We start from the raw sequence: 22,998 nt of genomic DNA, 5'->3' as shown, positions 1-22,998 counted from the left end.
TATGAAAGTCATCAGAAAGTTGAACACAGATGGTCCCCGACTTAAAACGGTTCGACTTGATGATATTTTGACTTGATGATGGTGTGAACACAATACACATTCAGTAGAAACTGTATCAATAAGGGCTGCTTTATTCACCAGAAGTGAAAAACACAATGGTTGCGTGAGTATCTGAAGTACACAACCATTCTCTTTTTCACTTTTAGTACAGTTACATTCCATAAGTTACATGAGATATTCAACACATTATAAAATAGGCTTAGTGTGAGATGATCCTGCCCAACTGTGGGTTAATGTGAGTGTTCTGAGCACACCTAAGGTAGGCTGGGCTAAGCCAGCATATTCAATAGGTTAGGTGTATTAAATGTATTTTCCACTTTCAATATTTCCAACTGATGAGGGGTTTATCTGGACACAACCACAACCCCATCCTAAGCAGAGGAGCATCTGTACCTGGTTCTTGTACAGAACACATGGCACACTCAAATGTGTGTTCAGTGACTTAAAATCCATGATTATCACTTGCTATTAGTCTGGCTGATGGCTCACACCTGTAATCCTAACATTTTGGGAGGCCGAGGCAGGAGGACTGCTTGAGGCCAGGAGTTCAAGACCAGCCTGGGCAATATAGCAAGACCCCCATCTCTGCAAAAAAATAAAAATAAAAATAAAAATTAGCCAGGTGTGGTGGTGCATGCCTGTAGTCCCAGCTACTCAGGAGGCTGAGGCAGAAAGATCACTTAAGCCTGGGAGGGGGAGGTTTCAGAGAACTGTGATCATACCACCGGAGACTGGCCTTGGGTTATTATTCTTAATTAAAGAAAATAATGTATATGAAATGTTTTATCAACTGTAAAGGGCTGCACAAAAGAAAGTGACATTAGCGTTGTCCTTATTTTGAAGGCATTGCAGATTCTGTAATGCAAATGCTGGTACCGGTAACAAATACCATGGCCAAGGCAAAAAATAAAAACAAAAAGATCCTAACAGGAGAGATCTAGAAACTCAAAATGATTAAGATGAAACCTAAGTCATGGTCATGCTACATGAACCTAAAACTGAGAAAATCCTGACTTCATCCACCACTCCCAGGAAACCAGCATTGGTGGGAGTTGGTGGGGGCTGGTGATCACGGTCTGGCAGCAGAAGTATGTCATGTCTAGTTTAAGCCTAATGCATCAACTCTAGGTTGCAGTAGGGGAAGGACAGGATCCATCAATCCCCTCTTTGGGTTAGAACACACAGGGTCTGGCTGAGTTGCTTTCTGGGTACCATGCGTAAGAGACACGCATGCCAACCAGAGCAGTAAGTATGGCAAATTTTTGTACGTATAGAATAGCTTAACTACTGTAGATTTTTCAGCCAGGAAAGAAGCTATTGAAAGCACATTTTATTTAAGAAATAATTTAAAAAACCACAATTGTTCTGAGGAGGAAGTGGCACAAATAGGCATGAGTTAACCTCAGTTTTATTTACCAAAAAGTGTACCTCCCTGCAAGGAAGAGCAACTACGGGATGGACTAGCTGCCTTGTTAACAAAGCGCTCCCTTCCCATCGATGGAAGTGTTCAAACTAGGATGGATAACTTCGTGTCAGAGACACCACGCAGAAGGGGAGAGAGGCTTGTCAGCCCTAAGATCCCTCTTAACTACAACAACCTGGGATTCTAACTGGCTGGACAGTTTCACGTGTGTAGGTAGGTGCTAGGGTACCAGCAGCCACATGAGAAAGAGGCCCAGAACTGTGCCTGGTAGCTCTTCTGTCTTCCTCTCCCTATCTGGCACCTAGGGACAGAACAGTGCATATATTGCAGGGCACACACACGCTAAAGGATACATGCTAAATACAGGATACATGCTGAAGACAGCATGAGGCTTATTTGCAAGGGAAAGATCATGGAACACGGCAGGAAAGAGGCACAAAAGGCAGCTTCTCAAACCCGAAGCCTTTATCTGCTGAGAGAAGGCAAAGGCTCCTTCCACTTCTGCTTCTACTTGGGACACGGGCTGACAAGCACCTGACCCCTAGAACTTCTGCACTCATCACAGTGTATATCCCACATTTGTGCATCTGCTACAACATTCAACATACACAGCAGCACAGGAAAAGTCTGCCTTCCAACAGGCCAAAATGTGCTTGAAAAGCTCTTTGAAGCATTTGTTATGTGCTTGAAACACACAGAACACTGGGAAGGCAGTCCTTTATTTAGATCTTTTTTGTCTGTGAAAATCAATATGTCCTTTCTAGGCTTTACTGTATAAGAAAATGTGTGTCTAATTATTGTTCCCAGGTTTTCCCTCTCAGTCTGGCCCAGTAACTGCAACTGTCATCAAGCATCACCCAAAACATGCCACACACATGAGTGCTGTCTGTGCCCCTCTCGAGTGCTAATTTAGAAAAACTGCCCAGCTCTCCAATATGCCTCCATAGTCTGCTTTTAAGAACTATTTTTGTTCTCTCCTCCCACCACGCATGGCTGAGTGTGAATAGCTGTTTCCTGGGTCCTCACTGCCAAGGTAATGGCACTCTATCCCACCTCGTCACTTTCAAGTTCACCTCTGCTTTGACCCCTGGACACAGCACTCTTCACACATACTCACTTTGATCCATTATTCTCCCTCTGCTCTAGAAAGGGACTTAAAATACTTAACAATGTTGCCAAATCCTCAGTCTGTCAGACATACACAGTGATTTAAATAGTCATTGTTCTTAATTTTTCTGTGCTGCTAAACCAAAAAAGAAATATTGCCCTCCGTGAAATGAAAACAGTCACAGAAACACCTTTAGAAAGCAGGGGGTAGGAGGTGGGTGGGATCAAGGTGAACCCAGCTAGAAGGACATTACCCTATTACCTTGCAGGGCAGCAGGGGCAGCTCAGTCAGACGGTTCCCACAGGACAGAGCATTTCTGGCCAGGTTGGTACAAGATTAAAACAATGATTATGATGATGTAAGAGTTTCATCTTACACATCCATGAGCTACAACTGTTAACCAATGCACATGGGGGGAGGAGGTTACATGCACAATGACTATTTAAAACTGTCCAATTTCATACATTTCGACAAAGCATTTAAAACTCTGCCAGAACTGCCCAGAATGGGTAGGGGGGTGGGGTGGGGGAGAGTCTATATTTACTTTAAAATGTGAATTATTTATTTTAGACACAAGGAGCAAAACTACAAATGTCTTGATATCTCCTATATGTTAAGAATAAAAGTATAGCTGTCTAGGGCATTGAGTGTCCACCATTGCCCACTCTGTGTTTAGGCCCTCACACTTGTCTTACAACTCCCTTCTGCTACATTTCACACCATGCAATACCTCTGCAAGGGAGCTTTAGCTACACGACTCAGAGGACAAGGTGCATGTTTCAGCTAAAGCACACCCCGTTCTCTGTGCCTCAGCCCAAAGCAGCTGCTGTGTAAGAGCGGTAACAGCCCAGGAACACCCAAATGACATATTCTCCACGTCCTTCCTATACTGTAGTGATGTTTACTGAAGTGCTGAGAAAACACTGGAGGAGACACTGAGGCAGTAAAGTCTAAAGTCAGATATCTTTGCGGGAGGACTGAGCACGGGTGCGGGTTGGAGATTTGCAGGAGTCTTTGCTTCTCTGGCTCTCCAGTTCTTTAGTGGGCTTTACCTCTGTCAAAATCAAGTGCGAGATGGGAGACTATTGCTTTGTGGGAGACGCAGGGACAACTAACCGGGCAGAACAGGGCCGTGGTCCCGGCTCCCCCAGCAGACCTTGAACGACGCCAGTCCGACTCCTCCAGAGCAGGCTGGTGACAGGTCAGCTGCCTCGCCCCGAGGGTGGGGGAAGGGCGCGCTTTCCATCCGCGTACTGGGACAGGAGTTTGGGTGCAAACTAGTAAAGGCTATGGCGCTCCCTTTATGCCCAAGTAAAGGGATGTGGTTTGGGGGACGGAAGGAGATTAAGCCAGTGCGGAACGCCGTACACACACTCTAGCACCACCACTTTGGGGACTTCGGGTCTCCAGCTGGCTCGGGCTTGGACCTCGATTTGCATGGAGAGGGTCGGAGGGACTGGGCGGCCGCGGCCCTTACCTTGCTGACCACGTTCTGGACCAGGCCGGCGCGGATGCCATAGTCCCACGCGTGGCAGTTACAGTTGGAGGCGTTGTCCCCCTTGTCCGGAGGGGATGGCAGGGGTGGTGTGTCGCCTCCGTCCGCGCCACTGCTGTTGCTCCGATTGCCGGCAGCCTCCCAGGGGGCAGTGGAGAAGGGGGTGGTGGGGAGGCTGGTCCAGTTGCCCATGTCCCCCCCCCGGCCTGTGGTGGTGACCCCCGCCAGCTCGGTGCCTTTGCCGGCCCCGCGGCACCAGAAGTTGGGCTGGTCCAGGAGGAACGAGTCCGAGAACTGGCTGAAGCCGATGAACAGCGCCGGGATCCAGGTGAGCAGCACGAGGGTCTTCTGATAGCCCCCGCCCAGGCCCCCGAGGAAGGGCAGCACCGACCCGTCATAGTCCAGCAACAAGAGGCTCGGGGCCGCAGCAGCCGAGCAGCAGCTCGAGTGCGGGCCGCCTCCAGGATGCAGTGGAGGCAGCGGCTGGATCTCCGCGCCGCCGCCGGGGCCCGCGCGTCCCCCGAGGGGCGTCGAGGCCGCCGCGTCCCCGGGCGGCAGGGAGCCGTTCTCCTCGGCCGGGGCCGGCTGCCGCCCGGGCCCGCCGCCTGCAGCCTCGCGCCGCCGGTCTATGGCCATGGCCCGGGCCCGCGGCTCCCGCAGAGGCGCATAGAGCGCGGCGGAGGCTCCGCGGGCGCCCCGGGCACAGCGCGCCGGGCCAGGCGCCTGCAGCCGCTGCCGCCGAGGAGGGCCCACGGCTCAAGAGAGAGCGCTCGGCGGCTCCGGGTGCGTCAGGCCGCCCCCATGTCACCCGCCGGACCCCGCGCCCCGGGCGCTGTGGCCCCGCTCGGGCGCCGGGCAGAGGCGGGCAGAGGCCGGCCGGGCCCTCAGCCGCCGCAGCTCATCGGCTCCGCGGCCCGGGCGCCGGCTGCCGAGCCCGCCGCTCTCCGCTGCTCCGCGCCGGCCGCGGCAGGAGGAGGAGCCGGCGCCGCGCCCGGCCCGCGCCCTTGCCAGCGGTTCAGGGCCCTGCGGGCGGCGGTGCGGGCGGCGGTGCGGGCAACTGCTGCTGCTCCCGGGGTGGCCGCGCTGTATTTCTCCGACTCCGAGCGCCTCCCGGAAGCCGCGAGCTTGGGACCCAGCCTGCCGAGCCGGCCGCGCTCTCGGGCTCCTGGAGCCGGCCCCGCTCCTTCTCCTCCTTCTCCTCCTCCTCCCCTCCTCCCTGCCCCCCGGCCCGCCCCCTCTCCCCCCGCCGAGGTGGAGGTAACCGCGGCACCTGCTGCGCTCGGCTCCTGCGCGCGAGCGCCCCCTCCAGCCCGGACGCTCCGCCGCCGCCCGGGATCCACAGGAGGGGGGGCGGGGGAAACGGGACACCCCGGGCCCGCCTGGCTGGAGGATCCCCTGCCCGTGCCCGTTTCGCGCCGGGCGGGGCGGGGGAGGAGGAGGCGGGCGTAGCAGGGGGCGCCGGCCGGCAAGGGGTCCGGGCGAAGTCGGCATGCGCTGAGAACGTGTGGGCCGGGTCTTCTGTGAGGCTGGGTTCCCGCAGCCGCGCGGGCCCCCCACCCACTCCGCGCGCGCCAGTCTCCGTGACCTCTGTCTCCTCAGAGGTGCCCGGCCGTCCCGCTGCCCGCGCCCCGCTCCCAGTCTCAAGCCCGAGGGTCTTCAGCCTTCGGGAACAACCCTCTGCGCTTTTTCCAGGAGCGAATAAGGTTGATTTTTGTGTCCGTGGAGCAGGGTCAAGGAGGCGCCTTTGCCAGTTTCAGGTCGCCAGTCCCCCGCAGTGTCTGGCCACCTGCGACTTGCCGCACCCACTCCCAAATCGCCATTTCTTCCCCCACTCCTAAGTGAATGCGATGTAAGCACGATGCTGGGATAGATCTCCAACACGAGTTATAATACACACGGTATGAACGTGATGGCATTCCCCACCCCCTCCCTAAGATCTTGTATTCACGTTTGGAACGCCGTGTGCACAGGCGCACACATCTAGACTCTCATAGAAGACAAACATCTCCTTCCTCTCCTGCTCCAGCGCCAACCTTGCCCAGCCGGCGCTGTAGAAATAACACCAACCCTGCGGCAAACGGCTGCATTAGCATATTTCCTTCTGCGCCCAGCGCACGCACCAATGAGAATTATCCGGCACCTTTCACCCCAGCGTCCCCACATATTGGAGACATTTCATATTCTGAGAAGTTTATTAATGGAAGTCTTAAATTGAGCAATCCATTTCTAGTCTTATTTGGGGCAAAAATAAAAAATAAAAAATGTTTAGCTTTCCAAAAGGATATATTCTAAGCTCCATATACTGAATGTATTCTTTTGCATTTTCATTATTTGCTCAGCTAACCGCTGCATAATTTAGTGAAATACATTTTTAACCTGCAGTTCAGTGTTAAGGGCAACATGTGTTTACCGCATAAAATGCTGGCACCTACGTACGAGAGAACTATTTCTGAAGGCTGCTGGGGGGCGGGTCTTGGGGGACAGGGGAGGTTGTGGACCTTCCTGCGTGGCCGAGAAGGGGAGATTAGATAACAATGGGCGGAAGGGGCCCAAAGGGCTGCAAAAGACACCAAACCTCTGAGAAATGGGTCTGGAAACCACATGTATAAAGAGCTGGGGGCGGGGGGGCTGGTGGGGACACGATAGTGCACGTTATGTACGCGGTAATTTTTTTTAACTTCACATTATTTATTAGCTTAACTTCTTTTCCTTCCCTCTCCTCCCCTCATTTGAAGAGCTAATACATGCAAAGTTATGACCTCCATGTCTGGAACAGAGTAAGTTCGCGATGAATGTTAGCCATGTATTATTACCAGTGCTCCTCTTGCCATTACATACAATTCACATTTCTTTTTGAATTGAAATATAACTTTACAGATTTTATTTGTTTTCCTTTCAGCGGCTGATTTTCCAGAAGAGATCCACTTTGTGTCTGGCTCTGCCTCCTTCCCCCACAGTCACAAGGACCCATTTGTTTTCTTGTAACTGATCACAAAAGGAGCATTGCCATTGACCTTAATGGCCCTTCCAATCAGAATAACTATCATAGCCAGCGTTTCAGAGTTGGCTTTCAAATTCACACTCTCACTCAGTCCTCACATTCAGCGCCCCAAGAAGTGGGCTTTCAAAGAGAAACAGCAAGGATCAGGTGACTGACTACCAGATCAAAGAGTTGGTCCACAGCTGAGCCAAACATCTGGTTTTGAACCCAGTTTTTCTGACTGGACATTCCAGGATTTCTCCATTTCATCATACAGGGGCAACTATAGGGAAGAGTTTACAAAGATGTTTGTTAGTGTGCATTTTTTACGTGGGAGAAGCCCTGGCCCTAGGAAAAGAGTTTCACTATGAAGATGTTATTAGTTGGGATTAGATTTTAGAGGGATTAGATGTTATTAGTTGGGATTAGAAGATCCCAAAAGGTGGTAAAAATCCTCAAATGGTACATTCTTAGAATTTAGGGACACACTAGAAAATGGTGTCCTCTAAAACTGAAGCTAAAAGGAGGCAACATAAAATGGTTGAAATTAACCGTCTGCAGCACTGACCCAGGCATTGTAATTAAGCTGTTGATTAGATTAGAGGTTTCCCTAAATCCCTCCTGGATTGATATTTCCACCAAATCTAGTCAAGAAGATTAAAATGTAACTACTTTAAAATAAAGTGGCCTTCAATTTATTAAAACATGCCACAAGTGATCTCATAACCTGAGCAAAAGGAGTAAAGAGGAAGAATTTGACACTCTGACAGTCTCAGGGGGTGAGGTTTGAGATCCATGGACCAGTATAGGAAAGCCAGACACCTGTTGACAAATTACTGTTTTTAATTTTCTGCATGATCATTATCATCAGCTGCTATTTTTCTTGTTTGCTTAGTTATTTATTACCTCTGTATTTGTTTACATTCTGCCTCTAGAATGTAAGCACCTTCGGGGATAGGTGCCTTGTACTGAGCTGTATGCCTGGTGGCTAAAACAGTGCCTGGTACATGCAAGGCACTCAATATATCTTTGTCAAATAAATGAGTGTACCAACTTATTAATCACTTGACGATACTGTCTATTCAAATCATAAAACTGTTTACTTTGATTCTTAAATCATCAAGCAACCCTTTCGTATTTGTTCAGTCTCTCAAAGATGGTGCTCAGATCAGCCTACATGAGACTTGAAATGAATTTGACAATTATATGTCTTGTTGTAAGGCGTTGTGGTTACTGGATTAGGTCCCAGTATGATCTTCTGTTGGGCAGTACTGGCTTGCAGATGGTGGCTTATAGGCCAAATGCAGCTCACAGACCATAGGCAATGTTTTCAGGAAAATAATTGCTAACATTTCAAAATTGGGAGATTGAATACTTAGAAAAAAAATGTGTTTTGGGCTTCTCTGAACATAGCAGGAGCCACTGTCCTTTTGATGCCCCATGTTTGCAGGACTGTGCTTTCTTGGACTGCAGTAAATGAGCAGGCATTCTCCAGCTTGCCTTCATCCCTGCCTGACTCATGCCCCTCATGCATGTCATTTAGCCCCCAAAAGTAGCTGTGTTTGTGACTCTAAATTTATGTGAGTATCCTGAACCCAGTGATCTTCATAAAGAAGCTGAGTCATTCCCTTTTCCTTTGAAAGTATGTTAAAGAATCTACCAGTTTATAGTTTCCTAAAAATTGAGAAAATAAAGAAAGGAAATGAAAGTCATAACCTGATCACCAATACGCTTCAACAGTTCTACTTCCTTGGAAATAACAGAAGAACAAAATTTTTAGCTTACCTCTAAAATTGATGGAAACCTAATTTTAAATCCTCTATAATTCTGTAAAAGTTAATTCTAAGGAATTCAAGTCAGGGTTAATTAACTGTAAATGTATGCTACAAGTCATACCAAATGGATTTCACATTGGTTTTCTCTGATTATTCATGGTCTTTATACTTGAATTATGGATAGATATATCACATTTTAGAATACCCTATGTCATTCTTTTTTTTTTTTTTCTGAAGCTTGATTTATTCCTTTCAAATAAATATTTGAAAAGTAGGTTACCTTGATTTTGGGAGGGTGGGAGAAAGTGATTGAAATTATTTCCAACTCTAGTTGTGTATACTTGAATATTATTTATATCATCCTTTGCCTTTTGGAATGTCAAGTCTGACTCTTTAACAAGAAATTTGACATTTACAAAACCTATCATAAATGAAAATGAAAATGCTAACTTTGGTTAAGTGACAGAAGTAATAAAAATGTCACATAATCTATCCTAAGGAAAGCTACAGGTAATATCTTGAGAAAAACTACCTACTCATCTATACAAGCAAAATTCATCAAAAGGCTGAGTGAAAGCAGAAAAGGTGAAGATAAGCCTTCTATGCAAAGAGGTACTCCATTGTAAATGTGATGGCTAGGGCCCAGTTACTTTCAAAGTTTGCTCAAAATTTAATTTTGAACTCTTTTATTGAGTTAAAAAAATTAGCGAAGCAAATTGATCTAAAATTTGATGTTGGCTTTTGTTTGATGGAAATCATAGACGTCATCTTTGTCTTACTGTACTTAAGAATGTTCTTTGGGCCGGGCATGGTGGCTCATGCCTGTAATCCCAGCACTTTGGGAGGCCGAGGGGATCATGTGGTCAGGAGAGCGAGACCATCCTGGCCAACATGGTGAAACCCCATCGCTACTAAAAATATAAAAATTAGCTGGGTATGGTGGCACGCACTTGTAGTCCCAGCTACTCGGGAGGCTGAGGCAGGAGAATCGCTTGAACCGGGAGGCGGAGGTTGCAGTGAGCAGAGATCATGCCACTGCACTCCAGCCTGGTGACTGAGCAAGACTCTGTCTCAAAAAAGAAGAAAAAAAGAATGTTCTTTCACACACACACACACACACACACACACACACACACACAGGAAAATAACACAATGATAAGACTTATACATGAATATTATATGTTTTATTCCAGCATGGAAACAGCCTCTTCTGTTTGATGAGAATCATCCCAAAGTTGGCATATGAACCTTGAGTTTCAAGTATGGATGCTGAGCTCTTGACAATGGGTGAGCTAACTGCAGATAATCATTGTTAGAAGGACTTGAGGAAAGAACAATGAAGTAAGCAGGGCTTAGAGGAAAGAAGTTTCACTTTTCAAAAGAGATAAACTAATGTTCTTTAAACAACCTTTTTGTCCTAATGCTTTTCCTACTAATTCTAAATGGAGGTGAAGAAAAACTCACGGATGGATGTAACCAAATCTAAAGTTATTAAATGGATTTTTTTTTTCTGTGACTGGAAGCTAGCGGGTGACAAGAGGAATGAATATTCCTGAAGGAGGTAGATTATTAGACCCAGAATATACTTTCTGAGACAAGCTGTTTTGACCAATACATTGGTTTATTTAACTTCTTTCTTTAATAAGGCTGGTTTGAATTTATTACCATTAGCTAGTCATAAATGACTTTTCATATTTAAAAAATTGGCTGTGTATGTATATTATTTTCAGTCCAAATTCTAGGCCATCTAAGAGGGCTTTGAATTAAAATTTATCATTCCTATAGCAAAATATATGTAAATATATGGATAAAGTCACTAAAACATTCTAAGTTAACAAGATTTTTAAGGTTCTGAATTTTGAACTTTGAGGAAAGCACTTTTTCTATTTATAAGGTGATTTAACACCCTAGTATCAACAAGCACACCTAGCACCCAGATCTTGGTATCTAATACCATTCTCCAATATAAGGAACCAGGACCCACTGGAGATAAATGGTTGATTCTAGGACAGGGCAGGAAATCTACAAGGTGATCCTGGGGCATCTTGTGTAATGCCAAGAAGTAAGGAAGAGCTGAATACCTCCACACCCCTCCACGCACACAATTATGGGGTATGTGGAAGGGACACAGGAGCCAAATGAAAGAGCTCCCAAAGCCCAAAGCTGGGACCATTTGAGCAAAAATAAAGTGCTATTGAATAATAAATAACTCAAATTATAAAATCTATGCTATGTGTCCGTATGTGAAAAATGAATGATTGTATAAATGAGGAAGAAGAGATAGATCTCCCATGCATAAAATTTCAAATAATTTATGTAGATTCTCTGCCCTCAAGCAGGAGTAGAAGTCCTTGCTCTGTAATGGGGGCTGCACGTATTGACTTCCTTCCAAAGAGTATGGAAACTGGGAAAAATAAGGTTATCGTGGAAAAACTTTTACAGTGAAAAGCACTGCTTCAGCAAGGTGATCAAGGTTAGCATCAACAGTGATGAATCATGCTGATGCTGTGTACCCCTGATATAATATGGTGAGAATGGCACTTTACCTCTCCCATAACCCCCATAACCTGGTCTAACCATGAGGAAAACATCAAACAAATTCCTATTGAGGGACAGTCTGCAAAATACCTGAGCAGTACTCAAACTGTCTGGATCACAAAATAAGGAAACTCTGAGAATGTGTCATGTCCAAATGGAGCCCACAGGAGAGAGGATGACTAAACGTAATGGGCTGTGCTGGATGGGATCCTGGAACAGGAAAATATGTTAAGGAAAAACTAAGGAAATTGCACTAAACAATGGACCTTGATTAATAATAATGTATCAATACTGATTCATCAATTGTGACCGTGTATCAGACTAATGTAAGATATTAAGAAGGCAAACTGAGCGTGAGGTATGAGGGAACTCTCTGTACTATCTTGATAATATTTTTTATAAGCCTAAAACTATTCTAAAATTAAAAGTTTACTGTTGTAAAAAAATGACATCTCAAATATTAATATTTCATTTCAAGTTCTCAATCAGTGATATGGTTTGGATATGTTTCCCCATCAAATCTCACATCAAATTGTAATCCCCAATGTTGGAGGTGGGGCCTGGTGCGAGGTGACTAGATCATGGGGGCGGTTTCTCAGTCATGGTTTAGCACCATCCCCTTGATGCTGTCCTCAAGATAGTGAGTTCTCTCTTGGAATCTGTTTGTTTAAAAGTGTGTAGCAACCCCTCCTCCTAAAATGTGTTTTGGGCTTCTCTGAACATAGCAGACGCCGAACCCCCACTCCCACTCTTGTTTCTGCTCTGGCCATGTGAAGTGTGTGCTCCCTCTCTGCTTCCACCATGATAGTAAGTTTCCCGAGGCCGCCCCAGAAGCTGAGCAGATGCCCATCCTGCCGCTTGTACAGCCTCTGGAATAGTGAGCCAATTAAACCTCTTTTCTTTATAATTTACCCAGTCTCAGGTATTTCTTTATAGCAATGCAAGAATGAACTAATACAATCAGTAATCTCTCTGTATAGATTTTTATCTCTGTGATGACTTTTTTCTTTTTTGAGACACAGTTTCGCTCTTGTTGCCCAGGCTGGAGTGCAGTGCCATGATCTCAGCTCACCTCAACCTCTGCCTCCCGGGTTCAAGTGATTCTCCTGCCTCAGCCTCTTGAGTAGCTGGGATTACAGGCATGAGCCACTATGCCCGGCTAATTTTGTATTTTAGTAGAGACGGGGTTTCTCCATGTTGGTCAGGCTGGTCTGGAACTCCCGACCTCCAGTGATCCGTCCGCCTCGGCCTCCCAAAGTGCTGGAATTATAGGCGTGAGTCACTGCACCCGGATATGATGACATTTTAAATCAAGTAAAGGTTTAATGGTTTGAAACTCAAACTTGATGGGAGGGACACAAAAATTTAATTGATTGAAAAATAAATTTTTATGAGAGATTGTTATAGTAACTGATTTTTAAAAACACTCCAAAGGTTAAAAGATGCCAATATCAGCAAAATTATGAGCTATGGCCTAGGCTGTGGTGTAAGAGGCCAGCAAGGCCAGGTGGTCCTCCAGCCCTGAGACACATGGTAGCTATCACTTTATTTTAAAGTTCTCTTGTTCCATTTGTGTTTACATTTCCATATTCTATTGTGTTTTTATCATTGACCTAGAAATACATTTAAGCCAATTTTTCTTTGGTTTCTTAGAGCTTTTTCTTCTGCCTTGTAAACTTTCTCAGTGATTCCATGTCTTAAAAGTTAACATAGAACCTTTAGGGAGGCTGTGAAATACATGTGTATGGAATAACCAGCCTACTTTTAGGTAATGTAACAGAGCAGGCTGGACCCTCCAGGTTAACAATCTTTGACAGAGTCTTTTTATTAGCCAGAAAATGCTTGGAATATAAATCTAAGGGAATTCAAGTAAAACTCCATTTTCTAGTAGGTGTCCCTAAAGCGCAGGGCCCCTGATTTATGTGTCTCAGTAGCTCCACCGCTGGTCACAGGGCCTGGCATTCAATAAACATTTGCTGAATGAATGAACAAAGGAAGGATGGGATGCTATACAAGATTCTGCCAGGGAGAGAAGAGGGAACAGTATATTTCAAATAGAAGGAATAGAGAGAATGAAACACAAAGGTAGGAACCAGATGTGCATGTTTGTGGTAGTTGGTACACGACATTTCCGTAATATGATTTACTTATAGTATTTATAGAGGAAAATTGGATAATGCTGTTTAAAGTATAAACATTACAAATTTTGTTTTATTTTACTTTATTTGTTTATTTATTTACTTTTTTTTGACATGGAGTTTCGCTATTTTTGCCCAGGCTAGAGTGCAATGGCACGATCTCTGCTCACTGTAACCTCTGCCTCCCAGGTTGAAGCGATTCTCCTGCCTCAGCCTCCTGAATAGCTAGGATTACAGGCATGCACCACCATGCCTGGCTAATTTTGTATTTTTAGTAGAGATGGGATTTCTCCATGTTGATCAGGCTGGTCTCGAACTCCCAACCTCAGGTGATCCGCCTACCTTGGCCTTCCAAAGTGTTAGGATTACAGGCATGAGCCACTGTGCCCAGCAACATTACAAGTTTTAAAAGGAAGTTAAGAAAATCCTAAAATACCTCACCTTTACAAAATGACTTGAGGTTTAATTTACATACATGCATTTTAAATGTACAGTTCAGTGATGTATACACCTTTGAAACCATCTCCTGAATCAAGACACACAGCATTTCACTCTCGCCAAAAAAGATCTCTTGTGCTCTTTGCAGCCAACCCACTACACACCACCCTAGGTCTTCTCTCACTACAGATTAGTTTTTCCTGTTCTAGAACTTGGAATAAATGGAACGAGGCAGCTCACACTCTCTTGTGCCTGGCTTCTTTCACTCAGCATAACACTTGTGAGATTTGCCCATGTGGTTGCTGTATCAACATTTTATTCCTTTTTGTCTTTGAGCAGTGTCTCACTGTAGGCATAGACCCTAGTTTGTCATGCAGTCTCGTGTTAATGGACATTGTGGTTGCTTCCAGTTTGGGGCTACTATGAACAAAGCTGCTAGAAACCTTCATATAGAGTTCTTTGTGTAGAATATGTTTTCATTTCTCTTGGATAAATATCTAGGAGTAGGATTGATGTATGATAAGTCATTTCTCACTTTTTGAAAATGACACCTTGTGGATCATCAATCCACAAAAATTGTCTTTATGACTCTGCTGATAGAACAAAGAAAGCAGTGCTGGGAAGAGCATCATCTGAGCTGGCAAGGAACAGCTTACGACCTTAGGAAATTTGAATAATGTTCGCATTCTTTGAGGACACAGCAACAATGGGGAGATGGCACAGTATGCTGGTTAGTGAGTCTGAAGCTAAAGGGAATACTTTATGTGTCTTTGCTTGAAAATTAGTTTTAGATGGCATATTAGGTTCTCATACTTCATGGCAAGAAATCTACAGGAAATTACTGTCCTGTGAGTGCATCAGCATCAGTATTTCTTCACATGCAAATTATAGAAAACTCAAGGTAAAGTGGCCTATGCAAGAAAGGAACTTGATTAGCTCATGTAACCAAAAATACCAAGATTTGCTATTAACATGACACAGCATTATGTTATTGGGATGCAGGGTGCTCCAAAGCCCTCCTGGCCAAGGTCACACTGGAGGGCTTGACTTTGCTGCTTTGTCCACATTCCCTCTTGGCTCTTTATTGAAGTTTGGGGGTCTGCAGATTGGGGAAAGGAGGCCAGCTTCAAGGGCTTTTACTTCTATCAGCCCCCAACTTTAAACCTGCTTTTCAAAGCATTGCTCTTTAATTACTACTGTCTTGGCCGATTTGCAGGACAGTAAGAAGTAGCTGGGAGTGTGCCGGGCGCTGTGGCTCACGCCTGTAATCCCAGCACTTCGGGAGGCTGAGGCAGGTGGATCACCTGAGGTCGGGAGTTGGAGACCAGCCTGACCAACATGGAGAAACCCTGTCTCTACTAAAAATACAAAATTAGCTGGGGGTGATGGTGCACATCTGTCATCCCAGCTACTCAGGAGGCTGAGGCAGGAGAATCGCTTGAACCTGGGAGGCAGAGGTGAGCCGAGATCACACCATTGCACTCCAGCCTGGGAAACAAGAGTGAAACTCTGTCTAAAAAAAAAAAAAAAAGTATCTGGGAGTTTAGTTCCCCCTTAACCTGGGACAGGTGAGCACGGATGACAAAAGCCCCAAATGCATTGCCTGCTTCCTTGCACATGAAGCCCTATTTCACTGTCTGCTTCTAAAGATAAAAGCCGACATTCATGAGGATAAAGTTTCAAGCCCAGAGAAACACCTCACAGGACCCAGTGGGGAAAGTAGAACATCTAAGTCAGACCTTCTGTATCTTTGCCCAGACCTCACGACCTTCTGGTTGTGTGACCTTGAACAAGTCCCATTACTTCTGCCAGCCTTACTTTCCTCATCTGTAAAATGGGAATACCCATCACACCTGAGTTACTGCCCATCACACAGGTTGGTGTGAAGAACCCATGAGATAATGTGAATGAATTCGGTATTATTGAGTTGCTATCAGAAGTGGTCGTCCTGACCCCAACCACTCGAACTATCTCTGTAGAGTTTATCTGATTCCTTATCACCACAAACCTGGGGCCAGATTCCACTGTCAATCAAATAGAGAAAAGAGGCTGGAATCCCCAGCGGCATTTCATTCCATTAGCTCTACTAAATAATTCTACAGTAGAGTCCAATAGACCCAGAGCTTGAATTTGCTGCCGTGATCAGACTTCCTGGTAGCGAATGTCTGTAGGCCAGACCTGTGCTGTCCTGAATACCTTGCTGCCCCGGGGCAGGAGATCGGCCTTCTAGGTGGTCCCCTAGGCTAAAGGGCAGCAGGAGTGAAGGCCTGCCACACTCCAGCAGTGTCCTGTCTACCCCACAGAACCCCCACAAGGGGCAGTCCCTGTTTTCATCCACCTGGCAGCTCTAATGGTAGGTCCTGGCTCCACCTTCTCCTGCTTGCCCTGTCTTGCTGCAAACATGTTGCTCTGCATCTTGGACAGAACCAGAAATGTGACACATTCCTAATAACCTTAATTATCCTCACAGTTAGCATTTCTTGAGCACGCAATCACCTTTCCACATATCTCATCTCACTTAAAGTACCCTACACATCTGTGAAGGAGGGATCATTGCACCATTCTGGAGATGAGGATACAAATTGTCAGGCCTCTGAGCCCAAGCTAAGTCATCATATCCCCTGTGACCTGCACGTATACATCCAGATGGCCTGAAGCAACTGAAGAACCACAGAAGATGACATTCCACCATTGTGATCGGTTCCTACCCACCCATAACTGACCTTATGACAATACGCCCTCCCTGCCCTTTCGATAATGTACTTTGTGATATTCCCCCGCCCTTAAGAAGGTACTTTGTAATATTCTTCCCGCCCTTGAGAATGTACTTTGTGAGATCCACCCCCTGCCCACAAAAAATTGCTCCTAACTCCACCGCCTGTGCCAAAGCTATAAGAACTAATGATAATCCCACCACCCTTTGCTGACTCCTTTCTTGGACTCAGCCTGCCTGTACCCAGGTGAAATAAACAGCCTTGTTGCTCACACAAAGCCTGTTTGTTGGACTCTCTTCACACGGATGTGTGTGACACAGACCTTAAAAGATGTTAAGTAACTTGCCCAAGGTCATGCAGTATCAGAACCAGGATTCAAAACAGAAACTCAGACCTGTCTCATGCCAATGCCCAGGATTCTCATCCACTACAATTAGCCGCCTCCCCTGGGTGGAAAGAGTGAGGAACTTCTGCCAGGTCTTTCTGATTCCGTGGGGTAGATGTCCACATCTGACAAGGCTCATCTCCAGCTGGATGCATGCCCACTGCCCCTTCCTCTCCCTGGCCTCTCAGCAAGAGTTGGGCCCAGTGGGCTTCTGTGACTCATACCTTTGCTTCTGGAACTGGCTTCCTCTCTGCCCCAATACCAGTGACCTTGGGAAACCCCAAATCACTTCCTTCCAGGAACGTGTCCACTTCCAGCTCCTCAGGCCGATCCTGTCATCCTCTGCGTACTCCCTGGAGACATCCCTAAGCCCTTGAGTTATCTAGAAATCATTTATTAAGTCAGAAGGATCATTTTAGCATTAGCCCTTATTCCCTGAACAAAACAGGCCCTCAGACAGCGAGAGCTTCTTATAAAGTTGCCTGACTCTCTTTTGCTTCGGGTTCTGGGATAGTCTCAAAGCCTCTTGAGAATAAAATTCTATAACTTTCACTCTGTCTTCACTATGTGAGATGTTCAGAAAACCCCACTATTGGAAACAGAACTCACTAGACACTCAGGTAAACTACTTTGGCCTTTCATTGGACACCCACCATTATTTGAGGCGCCTTGGGGATTGACCATTGGTGGCTGGAGTGAGTTGGAAAGTCATCAAAGGAGCCAGGTGTGGCTCTGGAGGTCCTAGGGAATCTCTCTGCAGAAGGAATCCAATCAAGGAAAATCTAAACTGTTTCCTGTGACTGTATATCATGTTTTTGCCCTTTCCTTCCACCTAGTTCATTTTAAGATGATCTTAATGCTGCCTATCAGATAAGAATGTTATGTATAAAATTAGATATTTTAAAATAAGCAGGCCTGGACTTTTACAGACAAATGTCTCACCTCTTCAACAGAGGACGATAGACTTCTGAAAAAGGTGCTGTATTGTCTAAACCCCTCTGGCCCTCTCTTCCTGAAATTGCATTTGGAGTCTGCCACACATTCTTTTGAATATTCTCAGTTGTGAGAAATGTTTTATGCTCTCGACTTCAAGAAAAGTGACTAAAAGTCAATTGAAACCAAGTTTAGCGATTAAACTGAGAAATACCATTTGGGGTTTAAAATAACCCGTGACTATAAAATAAGAAGGAAGGATTTCTTTTGTTGTGTTTCAAGTGGCTCTGATGGTAATTATTTTCTTCTGAGACACATGAAAGCTTCCAGGAAGGAACCCTCATCCGGGTGCGGGGTGGAGGCGGGGTGAGATTAGGCCTCTGACTGGGAGGGAGCCCGCTTTCTTCCCTATCGCTACTTTCAAACGCCACTCCCTTTTGATCTTGGCTAAGAATTTATCCTTCACATTTTCATTTAACGAGAGTGACAATGTGTCTAAACCCCAAGAGGAATTGGCTAAGAATTTAAATCATTCCTTACCTATATGTCCTCTCCGTAAAGGTACGTTTTATATTTGCTGCCAGTCTGATACGCCTAGCTTTCGAATGCGGGTAAGATAAAAGAACCAGAAAACAAAGTCGAAACAGTGTCCCCTTCCTGTGGGCTCTCTTTTCTCCACTTTTTTTTTTTTTTTTTTTTTTTTTTTTGAGACAGAGTCTCGCTCTGTCACCCAGGCTGGAGTGCAGTGGCGTGGTCTTGGCTCGCTGCAATCTCCCAGGTTCAAGCAATTCTCCTGCCTCAGCCTCCCGAGTAGCTGGGATTACAGATGTGCACCACCACGCCCAGCTAAGTTTTGTATTTTTAGTAGAGACCGGGTTTCGCCACGTTGGCCAGTCTGGTCTCTAACTCCTGACCTCAGGCAATCCGCCTACCTCTGCCTCCCAAAGTGCTGGGATTACAGGCATGAGCCACCAAGCCCAGCCCTCTTTTCTCCACTTTTGATTCCTCCCCCTCTTCCTTCAAAGGAGCCCACAGGGGTCAGGTTCCAGTTCCTGTCCCCAGCTCATTAGATCTCAGGTCGTGAAGAGCTGGCACAGATTCAGCACACTTGGGCCCAAACACAGCTGTATCAATAGTTTGCTAGGGCTCTTCAGTTGCCCAGATTAATGTGTTCATCAGCTGCTCAGGGAAAATCATTCAGGTGGCCCCTCTCCCTCCTCCAAGGACCGCGCCCCACCCCATGGTTTCTGGACTCCATCCCAACGTCTCTAATTTTCCCCTCAAAATTGATTCTTCGCTTGCTTAGGTAGTGTCTACACTGGAATTCAGCCTCACTGTTTGAAGTTCTCCGTTACTAGGAGAGTCTGTTTACATCAAGCCCAAGTGTGAACTCTCACTAATTAAGGCCATGATGTAGGTTTGCAAATAACCACTTGTACTTATGGCCAGGGCAAGGAGGAACATTCTTTTTATTGGTTCCAACAACTGTCTTAAGGTCTTAAGGTCCAGTGGTGGTTAGTCACAGTAGAAGAGGGAAGGCAGCTGCTGGCTCAGGGCTGAGCTTGCTTGTGCGTTGGCTAGTGCGCCACAACTCGTTCTCTTCCAAGACAACGAGGAATTAATCGTGGCTCCCTTTCTCAGGACAGTGAGGTTTTTGAGTGATAGCAAATAATGAAGCTAAATGGAGCCTCTAGCCATCTACTGAAGCCCCCCGTCCCCACTGTTTTCTAAGAAAGGAAACAGGCCTAGGAAAGTGGAATCCTTTCACCTAAATTTAAGAGTTTACTAGAGGCGGCTGGGCGTGGTAGCTCATGCCTGTAATCCTAGCACTTTGGGAGGCCGAGGTGAGTGGATCACCTGGGGTCAGAAGTTTGAGACCAGCCTAAAGAAACTCCATCTCTACTAAAAATACAAAATTAGCTGGACGTGGTGGCGCATGCCTGTAATCCCAGCTACTCGGGAGGCTGAGGCAGGATAATCACTTGAACCCGGGAGGCGGAGGTTGTGGTGAGCTGAGGTCATGCCATTGTACTCCAGCCTGGGTAATAAGAGCGAAACTCCGTCTCAAAAAAAAAAAAAAAAAAAAAAAAAAAAAAAAAGTTTATTCCAGGGTGACACGGTCCTAGAGCTCACTTTTCTTCTGGTTCCCAGCCAATACGTTCTCCGTGCTGCCTCCCTGCAAACCAGATCTGTGTAGGACACCTTCGTTTCACCAGTAATGAAATGACTGACAATAGGGTACTTTTCCCCTTTTGCACAGATAATGGTTACACGGTCAATCCCCAGCTTCCTCTCTCTGGAAACAGATGGCTTAAATCTATTAAAATGGGTTTTCTCTGCGTTCTTCCATGAAACATTAAGCTCTGGGAAGGTCCAAGTGTGCTTCCTTCACATTTAGCACCTAGTAAATGGTGCGAATGAAGGGTTAGCCTTCAATAAATGGTGAATGAAAGAAGAAAGGAGAAACCAGCGATCCCACCAAGGACCAAATTGACTCACCTGTTAGTTAACCAACTAATGTCGTTAACAGCCACAGGTGGAAGCAAGTTCCACTATGGGAAGCTTATCTTGTACTTCTATTACTCTGATGAGGTTGCTTTATTTTAAAAACATCAGTGCAATATTTAAAATTCAAAATAAAAGTATTACTCATCCAAAGTTTCTCTTTATCTCCAAATCCTTAATGATATGAGTCCTCAAAAGAGAGTCAGTAATTTTAAAAAGGCTAGTCTCTCTTAGGAATTCTGCCCTGCTTGGAGTTTCTAAGCCTTTTTCAAAATTTCTAACTCTTTTTTCATCAATCTCTGACCTCAGCACTGAGAGTCTAGGAAGAACTTACTCATGTCCCCCAAGGATCATTTCACAAACATCTGAGAGCTCCTCACCAAGCAGACAATGCACAACACTGGCTGCCATGACTCAGCACGAATTCAGACACGCACAAGTGGGTGGTTTCTGCGGGTGCTCTGCAGGAGCCGTTTGGAGCAGTTTGGGATGGGCTGTGGGGCTGAGTGAAGGAAGGCGGTCCAGCTTCCAGCTCACTCTTTCCTTTCTGGTAACATAATTAAAATGCTACATTAACAAAAGTGAAAGAGCTTTGCAAAGTTCAAAGTGGTGCAAATTCATTATTTGTTAAATGACACTAATAACAAATTAGTATCGTCATCATTAGTATTATTGTTATTGAGACGGAATCTTGCTCTGTCGCCCAGGCTGGAGTACAGTGGCGCGATCTCGGCTCACTGCAACCTCCGCCTCCCGGGTTCAAGCGATTCTCCTGCCTCAGCCTCCCAAGTAGCTGGGACTACAGGCACGTGCCACCACGCCCAGCTAATTTTTTGTATTTTTAGTAGAGACGGGTTTCACTGTGTTAGCCAGGATGGTCTTGAACTCCTGACCTCGTGATCTGCCCGCCTCGGCCTCCCAAAGTGCTGGGACTACAGGCATGAGCCACCGTGCCTGGCTGTCATTATTATTTGGCATGAAAGTGACTTCCAGTTCCAGTGACTGAATGTGGAGGGGGAGAGAAAAGGATGGCTGCTCCGGAAGGGATGGGATGGTGGACTTACTTATTTTTTTTTCTTTTTGGCAAATAAACTCAAGGAAGCTTGACCTGGTGATGGAGGCTTCTTTCAGCACCAGAGCCTAATGCAGGTGTCTCCTCCTAGCTCTGGATTTCTGTGGGTGTTACTTATTTATTGATAGTTGTTTATATTTAAAACCATGTGGTAGTTTGATGGTGCCTGTAAATAGAATAAAATATTTCCGCTGTTTTCCTACCTGCTACCAAGGCGTTTTTAAACGTCTCTTAAGAAAAGCAACAAGAGCCGGGTGCAGTGGCTCACTCCTGTAATCCCAACACTTTGGGAGGCCCAGATGGGTCGATCACCTGAGGTCAGGAGTTCGAGACCAGCTTGACCACCATGGAGAAACCCCATCTCTACTAAAAACACAAAAATTAGCCGGGCATGGTGGCATGTGCCTGTAATCCCAGCTACTCAGGAGGCTGAGGCAGGAGAATCACTTGAGCCGGGGAGGCAGAGGTTGCAGTGAGCTGAGATTGTGCCGCTGTACTCCAGCCTGGGTGACAAGAATGAAACTGTCTCAAGAAAAAAAAAAAAAAAAAAAAAAAGCAACACAACAACAACAAAATGTGATAAAATACCATTTAATCCAGGTAATGAGGGCAGTGGGGTCACTCACTCAGGCCCGTGTACCCTGTGTGACGGCCTCTGAGCAGCAGTATGGATTCTGGACTTCCTGTCTTCTACATCCACAGGTGGAAACCTAGGGGGGCACGTTCAAAAGGAAACACTTTTTTCTTTTCTTTTTTTTTTTTTTGAGACAGAGTCTCGCTCTGTCGCCCAGGCTGGAGTGCAGTGGCGCGATCTCGGCTCACTGCAACCTCCGCCTCCAGGGTTCAAGCAATTCTCCTGCCTTGGCCTCCCACGTAGCTGGGACTACAGGCGCCTGCCACTGCCCCTGGCTAGTTTTTTGTATTTTTACTAGAGATAGAATTTCACCGTGTTAGCCAGGATGGTCTCAATATCCTGACCTCGTGATCCACCTCCCTCGGCTTCCCAAAGTGCTGGAATTACAGGTGTGAGCCACTGCGCCCAGCCAAGGAAACACTTGACCACCACTTTATTAGTCAATGATCATAAGAGTTTTTTAAGGTGGTCATAATTTTGGGGATTGTTTTCACAGCAAGAGGAATGAAGAAGCTATGAAAGGTGTCATGTGGTGGGACTCTGCCTGACACATCTTCATTCGAATGACACAGTAGAAAACTCTGGAACGATGTAAGATAAGGGTGTCATCTACAGCCTTGTTGAATTTAGGGCAGATACTCTTTGCCTGGGGTTTGTGAAAACTGAAATAATCTATCACTGATTATGTACATTTGTCTGGGGAAAAGGTCTATATCTGCCATTAGGCTTTCAAATGGGGCCAATAGTCCTTGAAAGACTAAGAATTCCTAAAGTGGAGACGTGTTTTACATCAATTTATT

General features: G+C 45.9%; 1 protein-coding gene across 6 annotated transcripts in view; it reads right to left on the bottom strand.

Moving 5' to 3' along the window:
* The window catches only part of SLC22A23 (solute carrier family 22 member 23), a 193,147-nt gene extending 188,366 nt beyond the window's left edge, over positions 1-4,781 (bottom strand). For 5 of the 6 annotated variants that reach the window (XM_001093713.5, XM_078001002.1, XM_078001004.1 and 2 more), the window contains exon 1: positions 4,069-4,781. In XM_001093713.5, the coding sequence (XP_001093713.4) occupies positions 4,069-4,722 (654 nt within the window). In that variant the 5' untranslated portion in view covers positions 4,723-4,781. The remainder of the gene's footprint in view (positions 1-4,068) is intronic. The other variant, XM_078001001.1, reaches the window with a different exon arrangement.
* Between the last annotated feature and the right edge of the window lie 18,217 nt (positions 4,782-22,998).

Source organism: Macaca mulatta, chromosome 4, assembly GCF_049350105.2.
Source record: "Macaca mulatta isolate MMU2019108-1 chromosome 4, T2T-MMU8v2.0, whole genome shotgun sequence".
Lineage (NCBI taxonomy): Eukaryota > Metazoa > Chordata > Mammalia > Primates > Cercopithecidae > Macaca > Macaca mulatta.
This window is presented reverse-complemented; position numbering and strand designations above follow the sequence as displayed.